The sequence below is a fragment of the Pecten maximus genome, chromosome 10, assembly GCF_902652985.1.
Source record: "Pecten maximus chromosome 10, xPecMax1.1, whole genome shotgun sequence".
NCBI classification, from domain to species: domain Eukaryota; kingdom Metazoa; phylum Mollusca; class Bivalvia; order Pectinida; family Pectinidae; genus Pecten; species Pecten maximus.
This window is the reverse complement of record NC_047024.1, coordinates 25,394,050-25,411,863: the sequence shown is the minus strand read 5'-3', so window position 1 is coordinate 25,411,863 and position 17,814 is coordinate 25,394,050. Positions and strand designations below refer to the sequence as shown.

Genomic DNA, 17,814 nt, shown 5'->3' with positions numbered 1-17,814 from the left:
CCATGCATATAAAATTAAATATTCCTCCTGGCAAGTCCTGTAACCACCACTACAGTTAAAAACATGAGACATTATAATCAGCTAACAATGCCACTGATCTGTAGTTTCCAGTTTCCAAGATGGACCAATGTTAAAAATTTCACTGGATTATGAGATTACCTAAATATTTCTGTATAAATGTATATCTGCTATATACATATATATATATATTGGCAAGGTATATACTGTAAACATACTTTATTTGGCACACTCAAATTTAAGCGCATTTTCATATTTTAACAGATTAGCGCATTGCTGAATTGGTGTGCTAAAAATTATTGTACATAGAAACAATTTATAGAAACGCCACTTAGCGCAATCGTAATTTAGCGGGATGCTTCCAGCGCGGAAAGCACTAAAATAAGATTACTACTTAAATGTTTACGTTTACAGTAATTTACAACTTAACAGATTTTCAATTACACTGTACACTTGAAATTTATTTAAGGGTTAACTATAATATTTTTTTTACGTTATTGAGCAATAACACAAAAAACTGGGGTGTACTCTGAATAAACCGCGAAGCGGTTTATGAAAAGAGTACACCCCAGTTTTTTGTGTTATTGCTCAATAACGTAAAAAAAATATTACAGTTAACCCTTATAATTTAATTAACAACGATAAGAAACATTTTCATTAAGTTTAACATGTTTATTTTGCTCCAGATATTTAAAAACACATCGATAAATACAAAATCCCGTGAACAACGATTACTCCGCTACTTCCGGTATAACTGAAAGTAGTTCCTTTTATTTTTTTATGTTATGAGATGATAACATAATTTTTTAAGCCAATGAAAATGCTTGTTACAAGCAAAATTAAATTATTTGATGTAAAATTTCTTCTGTGAGGTCATCAACAGGTGTTAATGCTAAACCAATGCTGTATATTCTACAAAATCTACCTGGATCTTCATGAGGATGTAATAGAATGGAAACTTGAGAGAACACTACCTCCAAATGAACCTTAATACTTTTATTATAATGCTCCAGTTACTATAGTGAAGACCTCAATACAGAAGACAATCGTAGATCCTGCATTCTATCGTGGAAGCCAACACGATCCTATTGAGGTTTATTTAATATAATCCTCCCCTACCTCCTTGAAGGTGAGACAAGAGAAATCTTCAACCCAAGTGGTGATATTTCTGGTTGTGTAACCGAAGACTGTGCAACTGAGGGCTAGGCAATCAAGAATATCATCCATAGGGTTTGAGATTTCTCTTGTCACATCCTCAAGGTTGAGGAAGATTATTTTTCCTGAACAGGTAAAATGAAAGTCAACACCACAGGGACTTCACACTAATTCCAGACCCTTCATTCTGAATATATGTGTATTATAAGTACATTGTATAGTATATAAAGACTGGGGGTTAGGAATTTGTGCCCTTCATTCTGTATATATGTGTATTATAAGTACATTGTATAGTATATAAAGACTGGGGGTTAGGAATTTGTGCCCTTCATTCTGTATATATGTGTATTATAAGTACATTGTATAGTATATAAAGACCGGGGGTTAGAGATTTGTGACAAGTCCCTGTAATACAGTATTTATACAAATGTATTGTGATTTATTTACTGATTCTTCAAACACCGTCGGATTAATTTATAACCAACACATCCACATGTCCATTATAATATTACATAACAGTATCTGATACCTATATATACCCAGTACCCAATGATATGTGGCACATGATCAATATGTGTCCCCATAGTAAACTGGTCTGTATCCCACTACAGGTACTATATAACATGAAACGTTTGTTGTGTAGAATCTTCCATTGTTTTCGTGGTTGTTATGGAACCACAAATATAAATACAATGAATATTGTATGTATTGTTGTCATGTTACTGTTACATGGGCTAACCACGAAAGTTTGTACCCAAACCACAAAAAAAAAATGACCACAAACATTTCACATTATACAGTATTAGATGATAACTGATGGGTCATCATTTGAATCATAGCTATGTAGTTTATCAAAGAAACAACTTATCAACGTCATAAAGCAATCATTCCTCAATGAAATTCAGAGAAAGTTTAGTTAAAAATGTAAAACTATTAACAAATGATGGGGAATGAACAAAAACAGCACACATGATTCTCCTGTGAGTTAAACATGGCCAACATTGATGATATTTACGGTAGACACTGGATTATGGCTGTTATAATAGGTTACTATCGGGAAGAACAATACTGAGGTCAGATGAAGGTCACTAAATATCTCCTAAAATGGGTCACTATACACACAAACTTGCATTCAATCTGTATAAGTAAAACTTTATCTACTCTTAAACAGTGTTCTATTTATAACCTTACATTCATCTTGTACAGAGGTCACACCAAGGTCACTAGACGTCCCCTAAAAGGGGCCAATAAACATCACCTAACATTCAATCTGAGGTCACATCAAGGTCACTAAATATCCCCTAAAAGGGGCCAATACATGTACTGTATAAGCATCACCTTACATTCAATTTGTATAGGTATCACTTAATCTACCCAAGAAGTGTTCTCTAATCGTAATCTTACATTCTCTAATCGTAATCTTACATTCAACTTGTACAGAGGTCACATGAAGGTCATTCAATACACTTCCCTAAGAGTTGATCGGTCTTTACAAATAAATCCTTTTCTATAAAGAGTTTTTTCACGAACAATTAATTTTTTCCCTTTACTTATCTATCAAGTAAAATATGCCAAGACTGTTCCTATCGCTTAAGACCTGATCTGAATTCTCGAAGATAAAACTTACTTTTCAAATTACTCTGTGTACAAAGGTCACCAGGCAGTGACCCCAAGAGATGTTAAGGTAAATATGCAAAATTTCAGACAAACAATAATTCTTTTCACAAGTGGGTACATACATGGCACTACGGGAGGGAAGGCAATCATTATACAATCATCACAGAACATCTTATATATAAACAACTAGGGTAAAATCTAATGTAACAAAACAATTTACATGATTTTTAACAGGGAACCAGTTAATATATTAACATTTATAACCTCAACAATTGAACATGTGTGAAGATACTTCACCCCAAATATTCTTCAAAATATATTCATATTTTTGCTTCATTTCATTTCATAAATATTCAAGAGGTTTCATTTCATAAATATTCAGAAGATTTGATTTCATAAATATTCAAAAGATAACATCAATTTTGAAACATTTAATATATGAAACCATAGATATACCAGTATATGGAAGTGTTCTCTATTTAGAATATGCCCTTGACCACCAGTTGTTGTAGCATCCCTACATAAATATACTCTCTTTACCGTTATTAACCTGTGTAGTTTTGATGACTTGTGCTTTTAAAACCCTAATAATTAAACATCATGTGACTTTCAATGGATGCAATCTTCAACTACTGCTGCCAAAAAAAAAAAAAAAAAATTAATTGCATGATCTTTTGAAAACTTACAATATTTAGTAATTTTTTGAGAGGAAATACTAATTTTTAAAACCTAGTCACAGTTAGAACACTTCACCATCTTATCAACATGGTAAGCTTGGAACCAGCCCAGGAATGTTTAATGCTATACAATATTCAACCGCGAAAATTTTGTATACTCGGGAAGATATTTTGCTTCTATTCTTCATTTAGGATAAAAACATGTATGTTTTTAGCTGTAAAACATAGCAAAAATATCACCAATACCAGTATTGTTATTTTAAAAATATGATTTAAACATTTTTTTAATATCTTACTAAAATGTAAGAAATACATGTTAACGTTCACAAGAATGAATCTAAATTCAATATTTTTCTGATTTAAATGAAGACTGACTACAAGATGACTAGATGATGTTTAAATGATGTCTTTGAAATTATGGGAATATAGCTTCATACTTCATAAGACTAAATCGGAATTGAATATATATTTCCACTTGTACTCGTTCAATTTTCAATTTTTACCATGTTTTCAGCATTAACGTAACATACCTAATCAATGATAAGTACCATCACATTATGTAAGTTGATGTAGGTATTCTTTACATACAATTTTACCTGTTTAATTAAACGGTAGATGTACAGGTACAATATGCACCATACTGAGACTCTCCTTCATAAACATGCTAATTGACATTTATGCTTAATATTTCAGGTAATTCATAAAATTAAAACATTTCAATAAGGAGAAAAGGGTTACTAGTAATTGTTTCATTGAAAAAAAAAATAAAAAAAAAATAAAGTTTTAATTTTCAACCACTAAATACTTGTGTGTCACCTCGAGTCTGAAGAATCGCTGTTAGATTCTTCCTCGGAGGAAGACGAAATTACACCCCTATATGAAAATATCCGTGCATCATAAGTATTGGAAGGCTGTAGCCGATGCCGATAGGATATTTTGGGAATGTCTGTCCTGCCTGATAACACGTCCTGATAATAACTTGCAGGATGAGGCTTTGGCCCTCCGATTACATTAGAAGCCACAGTTGGTCGTGCTGGAAGTTTCCGTGGAGTTGAAAACCCATATGGCTTTGCATTTAGAGAGTTAAGCTCCTTGGTGACTGGAGGTTTTTTGGGTCGAGGAGGTTTACCATCGTTCACAATCACTTTGTTTTCTTTTGCTTCTACATCAAAATTTTCTTGTTTGATATTTTTCTCGTTTTCATTTCCCTGTTTGGTACTGTTGTCAGGTTTAGGTGACCTTTTACCTTTGCCAGTCAAAGGTCGTAGGCGCCTGTCATGGTTATTGTTAGAATTTACAGGTGTCTTTGAACCTGTAGGCGTTTTTGAACCTGAACTAGTACCAGTTGGAGTTTTTGTACCAAATAATTTATCTGATGTACTCCTACGAATTCTTGCCTGCATTTTCTTAGAGACTCCCGCAGTACTGTTTGGAATAGATCCTGATCCAGTCTCTAACTTTATACCGGGATTTGAACTCATACCACTTGGTGTACCAGCCTTTTTCCGTATCGTAACAGCAGGTACTTTACTGTTCGCTACACCATTAGCCACATTTTTATCCATCCTCGAGGAGGTCGGAGCTGACACTGTGCTGTAGTTTCTTGAACCGTCATTACTGTTATTGTTAATCTTTGTCCTCAGATCAACAGGAACACCATTACGACGTGCCCCATTGCTATGAATACCATTCGATAATCCATTTTTACTAAAATCTGTAGGTTTTCGTGTCCGATTCCATGCAAAGTTTTTGTTTTTCCTCCGACGAGGTATGTCATCATCTGAGGAAGAGTCACTAGAGTCATCAGATTCTGTCTCCGATGATGAATCAGATTCCACAGCACTTGCTCGGAAAAAAGTGTTCCTTGTTGGAGGGGGTGGCTTTTTTCTCCTGAATTCCATCAAACGCTTTGCTGTATTTTTCAAGTACTCCTGGTCACACTGGAAAGAGTACAAACAAGATACAAATATTTCCTACAGGGAACAGGTAAGGAGATTATAAAGTGCCAAACCTGTCTATAAAGGTCACTCAAGGAAACAGAGAAAAGTGGCCTTCGTAACCAGGTGGCCTTTACATTCAGGTTAACCAACCATGTAAAATTAATAACATAAGTAACTGAAACAGGTTATTGCTTAACGCAGGTTTCCCTTAAGTTTGACTGTAAATTTATACAAAATAGAAATATTATTCTGATAAATGAATTACTTCCCTTCTCTACTGTAGAATACAAGCCGGTATTTTCCAACAGACACCTTCATTTAAATATTATCTTTTCTAATTAACTATGTTTTATCAGAGTTTAATATAGAGCTGAAAAAAAAAGAATTCTGGTGAAAGAATGGTAGGTAATGTACATCCAGAAAATATCAAACTGATAGAAAATGTGACTACCATCAGGCCTCATCAAATTGTAGGGTAAAACTGACTGCAGAGCTACTCTGAATAGGGCTAGAAATAATTGACAAGTTGGAATCGAGGCAGTAGGGAGCCTACGTTTGAGGGGCAGAAATTATTATCTAGATGGTAGGGAGCCTATACTACAATTAAGGGGTAGAAACTTACAATTTTGAGAACTCCTTCAGATTTGATGATGAGGTCTTCTATGTCAGATTTCCAGCCGACCATCTCGGTGAAGTTCTGCATGCTCTTGATAAGGTCACCTGTTAGTATTACATTATCTCTATGTAACAAAATATCAACCTTAAACTTAAACTGTACATATTTTTGTTACTCAAATTTAATAAAATCATCAATTTTAACATATTGGTTCAATGATAAATTGCATCTGCAATATATGTAATACAAAACAATAAATATGCCTCTAAATTTAATTATCATAATTTAGTGGGGAAAATATTTGCTAAAATAAGACTTCATGTGCTACAATGAGATCATCACTAATGAGATCACCACTAAACTAAAGCACATTTGAAATTTCTGAATATTAATCTTGGAAATACATCTTTGGAAGCTATATTTAGACTGAAAATTTTAAATAACATTGCAAACAAATTCTGCTTTGGCAACTTTTTTCCCCATCAACAATGCTAAATTATTTTAAGCATTGTTACATTTTAACGAAATGGTGCTGGGTCAAAATACCATTCTGTCACCATTGTTAGAGTACTTAGGATGGTCGGATCTTGACCAAATTTGATGTGTACCTCGAGTGGAATGTTGGGAACACGGAAATGTGCTCCTTTTAGAGACAATTTTAATGGTGTACAAAGAACCACAATGTCCGTGGCAGCATTGTTACATTCTAACGAAATGGTGCTGAGTCAAAAGGGGGTTCTGTCATCATATCTATATTATTTAGAATGTTCAGATCTTGATCAGAATTGGTGTCCACATCGAGAAGAATGGGATGAACATACTTTAAGAATATGGATGAGTGACAAACAAGTTCAAAGCCAGTCAATGTAACAGTACATGTATGTCTATCTCTAGGTTTATTTGCTGTGCATCATAGGACCAAACAAGTCTCTTTTTTCCAAAAGATGGCAGCGACCGAGTCTTTGATTTCACCATGATATGTTGCAATGGTGCAAACAGGGAAAGTGAAAGTAGCCCCTGGAGTATCGAGGATGCTTAGCATCAAGTTAGTTTCTCCTTTACAACAGATTACCGTCTGTAACAGTGCTTTGTTTACCTGCAGCCACCACATCCTTGGCACGTTTACTATTCCTAAACGGTCCTACAGCCTCCATGTTAAACAGGACCCTGGGTACCGTCCATCTGACTGTGTCCACAATACCAGCAAATGGCTGGACCTGTCATTAATAAATAGACATAGGCATGAGCTTATTACCAGACATGGACGAGCTTATAACCAGACATATACATGGGGTTATTACCAGACATGGACATGTGCTTATTACCATATACGGACATATGCTTATTAATTACCAGACATGAACATGTGCTTATTACCAGACATGGACATTTGCTTATTGCCATATATGGACATGTGCTTATTACCATATACGGATATATGCTTATCAATTACCAGACATGAACATGTGCTTATTACCAGACATGAACATGTGCTTATTGCCAGACATGGACATGTGCTTATTAATTACCAGACATGGACATGTGCTTATTACCGGATATGGACATATGCTTATTGCCAGACATGGGCTTATTGACTAAAAGATATGATAAGAGAAGTTATCATGACTATCAATAACTTATTTGGTGTGGTTTGACACCCAGAGAAGTACATTGGTCCATGTGTTTGACACCCAGAGAAGTACATTGGTCCATGTGTTTGACACCCAGAGAAGTACATTGGTCCATGTGTTTGACACCCAGAGAAGTACATTGGTCCATGTGTTTGACTTTTACTGACCCTAGGTCTAGGAGCAGTGATACTCAGTCAAGAGCTGGATCAGGGTGTTTTGACCATAACTGGACCCCTAGAAGTCATTATAACTTGACCACCAGAGACCCTTGGTCAGAGTTGGTCAGTACTTACCCCCAAAGAAGTACCCATTATAATGACTAGATCAGCCTGTAACATATCCTTCAGGTAGAAGTAAAATCGTTTGGGTAAATCCTCGCCAAAGAACACAATATCTGGTTTCACAATTCCCTTAAAAAAGATCAAAATGAAAATTAAAGATATCTGAACAAATGTAACAATAAGAAAATCTAAAGAAAAAAATCTTTTTAATTCTATTAAACGTTAAATTTTAAACACGATTCATATTGTTCAGTAGATTTTTAATAAGTGAATTCAATCTGTTCGATTTAGAAATTTAAATTTGTTTAAATTCATCAGCAATAAATTTTCCTTGTTTTTAATTTATGGGGGCAGTTAATGTCAGTGGAGTATATAAACATGTGAATAAATATTTAAATACAGGAATAAACAGGCGACCAAACAATTCAGTATGGTGAATTTAATCAAAACATTAAACATGAAATCTTAACAGAATTGATTACTTCCGCGTACAGCACAGACAACGATCTGATAGCACACACGATATTGTAAATAGCACATTGATATTGTAAACAACAATCTTTCGTTACAATATTGATGTACATTACAACCTAAACGAGCCAAGGCCGACCATGTGTTGATTAAGTAAACAACACTACAGTTTGACAGTAGTTGTTAAGATAATCGTAATGATTTCAAATCTTCAATTCTAATCACCTGGGGCCAATCATGGGGCATTTATAAAAGGGATCTTAAAGTGTATTCTGAGGAAATATAAAATTTTTCTTTCAATATTTTTTTGACCAGATAAAATAATTTAAAATAGAGTGAAAATTCAGGATAATTAAAAAATGAAACAGGGTTCAATTTCATAAAATAGTCTATAATCAACACAACATTACAAATGTAGGGACTGGAAGTGTAAAGCCCATAGTATGATTCCATTGGTAACTGTGTTTTCTTTATTTTTAGGTTTATTCTCATTTTGGAAAATTTGATAATTCTGTAAAATGCACCACACATTGCGGTTTATATGGTAAGCTTCTATGTAGAAGGACTGAGATGAGCATGTCAGTTAGACTGGAAATAACATATCTTAACTTTGCTTTCAGTCTATATCTATAGCTCAGTTGGTTAGAGTGCTGACCATGCAACCTCAGGTGAAGATCCGAGGTCCAGTGGTTTGACGCCCCCTTCCCGTATCGGTTTGCGTTTCTCGGGAAGCTGATAAACAGGCTAGTCTGTGCTGTTGAGGTTGTGTCCTTAGGCAAGACACTTTACCCTAATTACTAGATATATGGCATTCAACAGGCCTCCTGTATGTTGTTCAGTGAGGTAGTCACCAACTACTACAAGGAGACCCCTCCTTAAAATGACGCTGGCCATTCACAAGGCTATAAACCCAGCAAACAAACAAACAAACTTTATGAAGATACTTACCGGACAGCCACGTTTCTTACACAAGGGAAGCTTGTCCGCGAACACAGGCTCCTGTAACAACAAAGTTATCATAAACATATGGGGAAATCTCCTGTTGTGGAAATTCTCCGAGAACCAACGTCCAGCTGAGTTTATATATATGTGTTGTATTATATCTACAAGGCTATCATACCTAATATCAAAACACCAGGGGAAACTAGGTCTAAAACACAGGATCCTGATCATAGTATTACACTGGTATATAAGCTTAAATCCTAGGTCCCATACTGTAGAATGTATAAGATGAATTACAAACACAACTCATTTATAACATTTTGAGTTATACTATAACTTCCACTTGAGTAATTGTGATTATCATTAACCAGTTAAACATGCATAATTTAAGTAAGATTTCTAATAAAAAGAATAAGTTTAAACTTCAAAGTTTAAATTCCAGTGGGATTCTTCACATGCAATAAGTTTTTTTTATCTGGTAAAACATGAATACAACTTAATACACTGAAACTTTGCTGAACCAACCTTGACCATCGATCCTTCATGCAAATAACCACAAATAGTGCAGGTCGCAGATGCGAATGTCCCATGAGCCTCCACCAGTTTCTCTGCTGGTAATCCCGCCACTGATAAAACAATTGAAACAGAAAATTGTCAAAGTTTAATGCAAAACAGCAGGCATGAATATCTTTCATCGTTTCTAACAAGGGCAAAGACATACAAAGACATGACTAATAAGAGCAACTTATATAACCAACTTTTTTAAAACAGAAAAAAAATCACCATGATCTAGATATAGAAGAAGGTGACAAACCAAGTTACAAAGGCAGCAGTCACCAAATCATACATACATGTCACAGTGACCTAGATATGGCTGGTGACAAACCATGTTAAACAGGTCAATGTGACCTAGATATGTCCATGACAAGCTAAGTTATATAGATCAGTGACCTAGATATGGCTTTGACAAATGAACCTATACAGGTCGCAGTGGCATAGATATGGCTAGTGACAAACCCAGTTATTTAGGTCACAATGACCTAGATATGGCTGGTGACAAACCAAGTTATATAGGTCACAGTGACCTAGCTATGACTAGTGACAAACCAAGTTAAACAAGAAGAAAATGGTAGGTGATATGATTATCATGGAAACATGTCTCCAAATCTGGCTGAGGTCACAGGGATCAAAATCTATATACATTGTACCTATATAATTCTAAAGAGATTAAAGTGAAAGTAGAAATTTGCCGAGACTCATCGTAACTATTGGCTACTGTACTGAACACATCTATGCATTGTCTGCTTACCGGTATACAAGACTACACATTCACAGGGAATCAGTAATGAACTTTTATTTTTGGACTTGTCACAGATAATTTCACATAATGGCTGGATTTTAATCGGTGCAAGCTGGCAAATATGGACACAAAATTTGCCAGATTGTGCTAATTTTTTTTGGTATGTACATTACACTGGTATGGAAATTTGTTCAGCCATTATACCTAGAAATTATTTTAAATTGCCTGCAAAGATAAATGACTTTTACATATAGTTTGTCTGATTTTTATATGTAAGCCAATTTTACAATACCAGCAGCAAAGTGAAAGCAGCAGTTTACCTACAGTATCATACTGATTGTACTTTACCTACAGAACTGACCTAATTCCAACAGTTCTGTGACATGTTAAAGATTTAGCTTATCAACCTTATTGACAAGTCCCTATACATTTATAATCAGAGTCTACCATCAACAACCAAATGCCGTAACAGAGTTATTGGAGAACAGAACATTCTTTCCGAACTAAAAAATTCTAATATTTTGCCTAAATGGGTTAAAAGTGTACAATCTGGGGTCTTCCTGTTGATTCAAGATGAAAAATATAAGTTGCAATGGAAGTAAATAGCTTTTAATGTACATGGTACTTAATTAATTTCAATAATGCATAAACATTGTTCTTAGGTCAATCACCATCAGTTGTTTACACACTTTATCTACAATAATTTGGGTTGTTAAAAAAATCTTCAAAAAGACCATAAAAATCAGCCCTTTTTACCGTAACATTCAGTAAAGATCAAAAGATATTACTGTAAATAAAAAATTCAAATTTGACGTTCCATAAAATTTTATGATATGTGTCATATAAGCACGACAGGTACACCTTCATACAACGATAAATCTAACCTTCACGACAAATCCATTGATTCAATACAAAAGACCATTCAAAATTTGATTTATCAAAATCTGGTTAAAGTCATAAATGTAGTTTTGTCACAAGTGTATAAATCAATTTTCAAAAGCAAGTTGAATGTTGACGTGCTACAAAACCTCTATGGTTGCTTAAGATGACAACAATGGCGCCCATTGAAGGAACCAATATACCATGAAGCCGATAATTCAAGACCCTATAATGGATCAATAGAAAATGTAGGATACACCTGTTGACATTATTGACCTGAATGAGAAAAATCTGGCTAGAGTTAAGTATAAGGTAAGTAATGCAGGTATATATTGTGTATTTAGTGTATACTGATATACAGGACTGGCCTACCTATATATATAACTCCCGGTAGCTATAGTCTGATCTAGATAAGTCTCAATACAGTGTAATTTATCTCAATTTTTGGAGAGGTCTGATACATAGCAAAGCTTCATTTAAATTCATATGATAGGCAGTTACAACAGTAAAACGTTTGTTAGAATGCTCTTACATTTTTATATCAGTCTGGGGTAATCAACGTCATACTGAGACAAAAAATAAGAATCGTCAGTGATGGCATTATAACAAGTGTTGGCAATAAACATTCCATCTAGGAAAACTTGAGTGCAGATTGTCTTCATTTGTCCATTAACCATTAATTTGCATATGCTTATTTACATATGTAATGCATACATATGTATGTGTATTTACTCATACATGTGCAGAATTATGAAAAACAAAAAAAAATAAAAATCTGGAATTTTTAGATTTTAAACATACATTACATAAATAACTGTTTTTATTATTTAATCTAAAGGTCAGTCAGACTCATATTTTGTGATCCTGGGGATTTCTGTCATTCAATATCACCAGTATCAACTATCGGAGTCAACACCCATCACAGCTGGAGAAAGCCACAAAAGTATCCTCATACAGGAATACACAATTATTGCATATACACATTTGTATACGGTATACCCTTCATTCCCTATTCATGCCAATATGGTATAAACTATGTTATCATATTTATACAGGGTTTAGTCTATTTTTGAGAGGACACAACATGTAGGATAAAATTAATTGAATTTGAATAATAATGATTTTTTTTTTGTGATACTGGGTCACTGGTACCCAGATCTGGTGGACAGGAAAACTTTGGAGGTGACAGACCCTGAAGTTTGATAAAAGGGTGGACACACGCTGTCGTGTACTGTCACAGGTTTATACGACTGGATCTCACTATAATTGCTAATGTAACATTATACATTGTCACATTGTCACATAATGATAAAATCATTTAAAATTCACAGATAAACCACCTTTTATATGACTTCCTCAAGTTAACACTAATCTTTGCAAAATGGTGCACAAGCCCCTTTCCAAAACAAAAATTAGGATTTTTTGGATTGTGGATTGGCATTCAAATTAATTTTCATGCATGCCTGAAACTGGAAAAATGCAGTTATATGAGCAATACAGAAGGAAGAGCCTTACTTACTGAAAATTGCATTAATTTTACTTTAAGCTTTCCCCCTAGACTTTCAATGTAAGGATAGATATTCTGTACTGTCCAATCAATAAATACCCCCTGAAAAGTTTTTAAAAGGCCAAAAGGAAGGAAAAAATTCTGAGGATATAAACAGTTAGGGGTACTACATTTATATATAGATGCATACATTTGAGAGACAAATATATCTGTGACACCTGATTTTAAATATTTGAATGTTTAAGATAAGTTTTTGGTTTATTTATAAAATTGCTGTAAGTCAGATGACATAATCCATGATAGACTTTACCATAATTACATGTTCCATTGGAACCCATAGCTCTAATGTTAATATTTAAATGTCTCTCTGTAATTACCTTGACATGTTGTTTAATTTTAAATAAATGACAGCCTTATTTAACAAGATAATCTGTGATTAGATGTTCAGATAGCCATTGATAACACAGGGGGTGGGAGATCTAATGCCTGTAGTACATGTTAGGAGTTACATTGTCGATAGATTCCAAAGAAACATGAACACTAGACAAACCATAGTAGTTTGTTACTGTTTAATCTTCCATCATTATTAAACAGTATCAATACATGACTGTACCTGGTATTGAATGGGGTGAGTTTAAGGGCGGTGCTATATGGCCATTTCACTCTTGTGATGCTAATACATTAATTGGTATGAAATCACTGCCGGCCATTATATATATACAGACACCAGAATGGGTTAGGCCCCGAATTAATCAATGTTCCTTATCTTGACAAAATTCCAAACCTTAAAATTTTCCGTCAGTGGATTTAAGGCATAGAAACTTTGCTTAAAATTTGTAATGCTCTCCATAACTAAGAATTATTGATGAAACTTGGGCCAGTTTCATTTCCTTGTGCAACCATCCGTAGGAGTAAACATAACATGCATGGATGACCACAAAACATGAACAAGGGTGATCGGCAACTTCATTAAAGTTTAAATTTGTTGATAACTTCAATAGATATTGTTTACCAACCCTTACCTAGACATACTAAAATGTACTCTGTAAACCCAGTGTTTAGTTAGACTGGTGGTGGTGTGGGACTGAGATCTACAGACTCTGATTAACATAATTAATTGATTTATCATGACCGGCCCCAGAACTAATTATACAATACATTAACACCTATAAATATAGCCAATCATGAATGTTTACACAATATACAGCCACAGGGACAGCATTACTGTAATATTTAATATAGAATATTTATGTATTTGTCTTGGACTTTAGCCCTACATGATTGTGAATGTTGTTTTGATTGATTGATCGATCGATCAATATTGATTGATCAATCAACATGTGTCATTAACACAATATACACATGAAATATCCATTATAAAATTTATTGTATGAATAATATAGAAAATCTGTCCATTCAATATGAGAGTCAAGATAATCTTGATTCAACACCATATACAGTGTAAATTCAAGATAACTATATATCCTATAAAATACTTCTGACCATTCAACATTATACACACGAAATGTCCATACTAAAGAGGTTCCCCTGTACACAAACCAAAGTGTCCAGACTAAAGAGGTTCCACTGTACACAAACCAAAGTGTCCAGACTAAAGAGGTTCCCCTGTACACAAACCAAAGTGTCCAGACTAAAGAGGTTCCACTGTACACAAACCAAAAAGTCCAGACTAGACAGATTCTCCTGTACACAAACCAAAGTGTCCTGACTAAAGAGGTTCCACTGTACACAAACCAAAGTGTCGAGACTAGAGAGGTTCTCCTGTACACAAACCAAAGTGTCTAGACTAAACAGGTTCCCTTTTACACAAACCAAAGTGTCCAGACTAGAGAGGTTCCCCTGTACACAAACCAAAAAGTCCAGACTAGAGAGGTTCTCCTGTACACAAACCAAAGTGTCCAGACTAAAGAGGTTCCCCTGTACACAAACCAAAGTGTCCAGACTAAAGAGGTTCCACTGTACACAAACCAAAGTGTCCAGACTAAAGAGGTTCCACTGTACACAAACCAAAAAGTCCAGACTAGAGAGGTTCTCCTGTACACAAACCAAAGTGTCCAGACTAAAGAGGTTCCCCTGTACACAAACCAAAGTGTCCAGACTAAACAGGTTCCCCTGTACACCAACCAAAGTGTCAAGACTAAAGAGGTTCCCTTTTACACAAACCAAAGTGTCCAGACTAAAGAGGTTCCCTTTTACACAAACCAAAGTGTCCAGACTAAACAGGTTCCCCTGTACACCAACCAAAGTGTCAAGACTAAACAGGTTCCCTTTTACACAAACAAAGTGTCCAGACTAAAGAGGTTCCCCTGTACACAAACCAAAGTGTCCAGACTAAAGAGGTTCCCCTGTACACAAACCAAAGTGTCCAGACTAAACAGGTTCCCCTTTACAGAAACCAAAGTGTCCAGACTAGAGAGGTTCCCCTGTACATAAACCAAAGTGTCCAGACTAAACAGGTTCCCCTTTACACAAACCAAAGTGTCCAGACTAAACAGGTTCCCTTTTACACAAACCAAAGTGTTGAGATTAGAGAGGTTCTCCTGTACACAAACCAAAGTGTCCAGACTAAACAGGTTCCCTTTTACACAAACCAAAGTGTCGAGATTAGAGAGGTTCTCCTGTACACAAACCAAAGTGTCCAGACTAAATAGGTTCCCCTTTACACAAACCAAAGTGTCCAGACTAGAGAGGTTCCCCTGTACATAAACCAAAGTGTCCAGACTAAACAGGTTCCCCTTTACACAAACCAAAGTGTCCAGACTAAACAGGTTCCCCTTTACACAAACCAAAGTGTCCAGACTAAACAGGTTCCCCTGTACACAAATCAAAGTGTCCAGACTAGAGAGGTTCCCCTGTACACAAACCAAAGTGTCTAGACTAACAGGTTCTCCTTTACACAAATCAAAGTGTCCAGACTAGAGAGGTTCCCCTGTACACAAACCAAAGTGTCCAGACTAAACAGGTTCCCCTTTACACAAACCAAAGTGTCCAGACTAGAGAGGTTCCCCTGTACACAAACCAAAGTGTCCAGACTAAACAGGTTCCCCTTTACACAAACCAAAGTGTCCAGACTAGAGAGGTTCCCCTTTACACAAATCAAAGTGTCCAGACTAGAGAGGTTCCCCTGTACACAAACCAAAGTGTCCAGACTAAACAGGTTCCCCTTCACACAAACCAAAGTGTCTAGACTAAACAGTTTCCCCTTTACACAAACCAAAGTGTCCAGACTAGAGAGGTTCCCCTTTACACAAACCAAAGTGTCGAGACTAGAGAGGTTCCCCTGTACACAAACAAAAGTGTCGAGACTAGAGAGGTTCCCCTGTACACAAACCAAAGTGTCCAGACTAGAGAGGTTCCCCTGTACACAAACAAAAGTGTCCAGACAAAAGAGGTTCTCCTGTACACAAACCAAAGTGTCAAGACTAAACAGGTTCCCCTGTACACAAACCAAAGTGTCTAGACTAAACAGGTTCTCCTTTACACAAACCAAAGTGTCCAGACTAAACAGGTTCCCCTGTACACAAACCAAAGTGTCCAGACTAAACAGGTTCCCCTGTACACAAATCGAAGTGTCCAGACTAGAGAGGTTCCCCTGTACACAAACCAAAGTGTCTAGACTAAACAGGTTCCCCTTTACACAAATCAAAGTGTCCAGACTAGAGAGGTTCCCCTGTACACAAACCAAAGTGTCCAGACTAGAGAGGTTCCCCTGTACACAAACCAAAGTGTCCAGACTAAACAGGTTCTCCTTTACACAAACCAAAAAGTCCAGACTAGAGAGGTTCTCCTGTACACAAACCAAAGTGTCCAGACTAAAGAGGTTCCCCTGTACACAAACCAAAGTGTCCAGACTAGAGAGGTTCCCCTGTACACAAACCAAAGTGTCCAGACTAAACAGGTTCCCTTTTACACAAACCAAAGTGTCCAGACTAAACAGGTTCCCCTGTACACAAACCAAAGTGTCCAGACTAAAGAGGTTCCCCTGTACACAAACCAAAGTGTCCAGACTAAAGAGGTTCCCCTGTACACAAACCAAAGTGTCCAGACTAAACAGGTTCCCCTTTACACAAACCAAAGTGTCCAGACTAAACAGGTTCCCCTTTACACAAACCAAAGTGTCCAGACTAAACAGGTTCCCCTGTACACAAACCAAAGTGTTGAGACTAGAGAGGTTCCCCTTTACACAAACCAAAGTGTCGAGACTAGAGAGGTTCTCCTGTACACAAACCAAAGTGTCAAGACTAAACAGGTTCCCCTGTACACAAACCAAAGTGTCTAGACTAAACAGGTTCCCCTTTACACAAATCAAAGTGTCCAGACTAGAGAGGTTCCCCTGTACACAAACCAAAGTGTCCAGACTAAACAGGTTCCCCTTCACACAAACCAAAGTGTCTAGACTAAACAGTTTCCCCTTTACACAAACCAAAGTGTCCAGACTAGAGAGGTTCCCCTTTACACAAACCAAAGTGTCGAGACTAGAGAGGTTCCCCTGTACACAAACAAAAGTGTCGAGACTAGAGAGGTTCCCCTGTACACAAACCAAAGTGTCCAGACTAGAGAGGTTCCCCTGTACACAAACAAAAGTGTCCAGACAAAAGAGGTTCTCCTGTACACAAACCAAAGTGTCAAGACTAAACAGGTTCCCCTGTACACAAACCAAAGTGTCTAGACTAAACAGGTTCTCCTTTACACAAACCAAAGTGTCCAGACTAAACAGGTTCCCCTGTACACAAACCAAAGTGTCCAGACTAAACAGGTT

General features: G+C 36.0%; 1 protein-coding gene across 3 annotated transcripts in view; it reads right to left on the bottom strand.

The window, feature by feature from the left end:
• Positions 1-1,887: 1,887 nt before the first annotated feature.
• LOC117335966 overlaps positions 1,888-17,814 on the bottom strand; it is a 33,777-nt gene continuing 17,850 nt past the window's right edge. For all 3 annotated transcript variants that reach the window (XM_033896261.1, XM_033896262.1, XM_033896263.1), the window contains exons 5-10: positions 9,874-9,974; positions 9,355-9,405; positions 7,948-8,064; positions 7,120-7,240; positions 6,030-6,127; positions 1,888-5,407 (exon numbers count right to left, since the gene is read on the bottom strand). In XM_033896261.1, the coding sequence (XP_033752152.1) occupies positions 4,280-5,407; positions 6,030-6,127; positions 7,120-7,240; positions 7,948-8,064; positions 9,355-9,405; positions 9,874-9,974 (1,616 nt within the window). In that variant the 3' untranslated portion in view covers positions 1,888-4,279. The remainder of the gene's footprint in view (positions 5,408-6,029; positions 6,128-7,119; positions 7,241-7,947; positions 8,065-9,354; positions 9,406-9,873; positions 9,975-17,814) is intronic.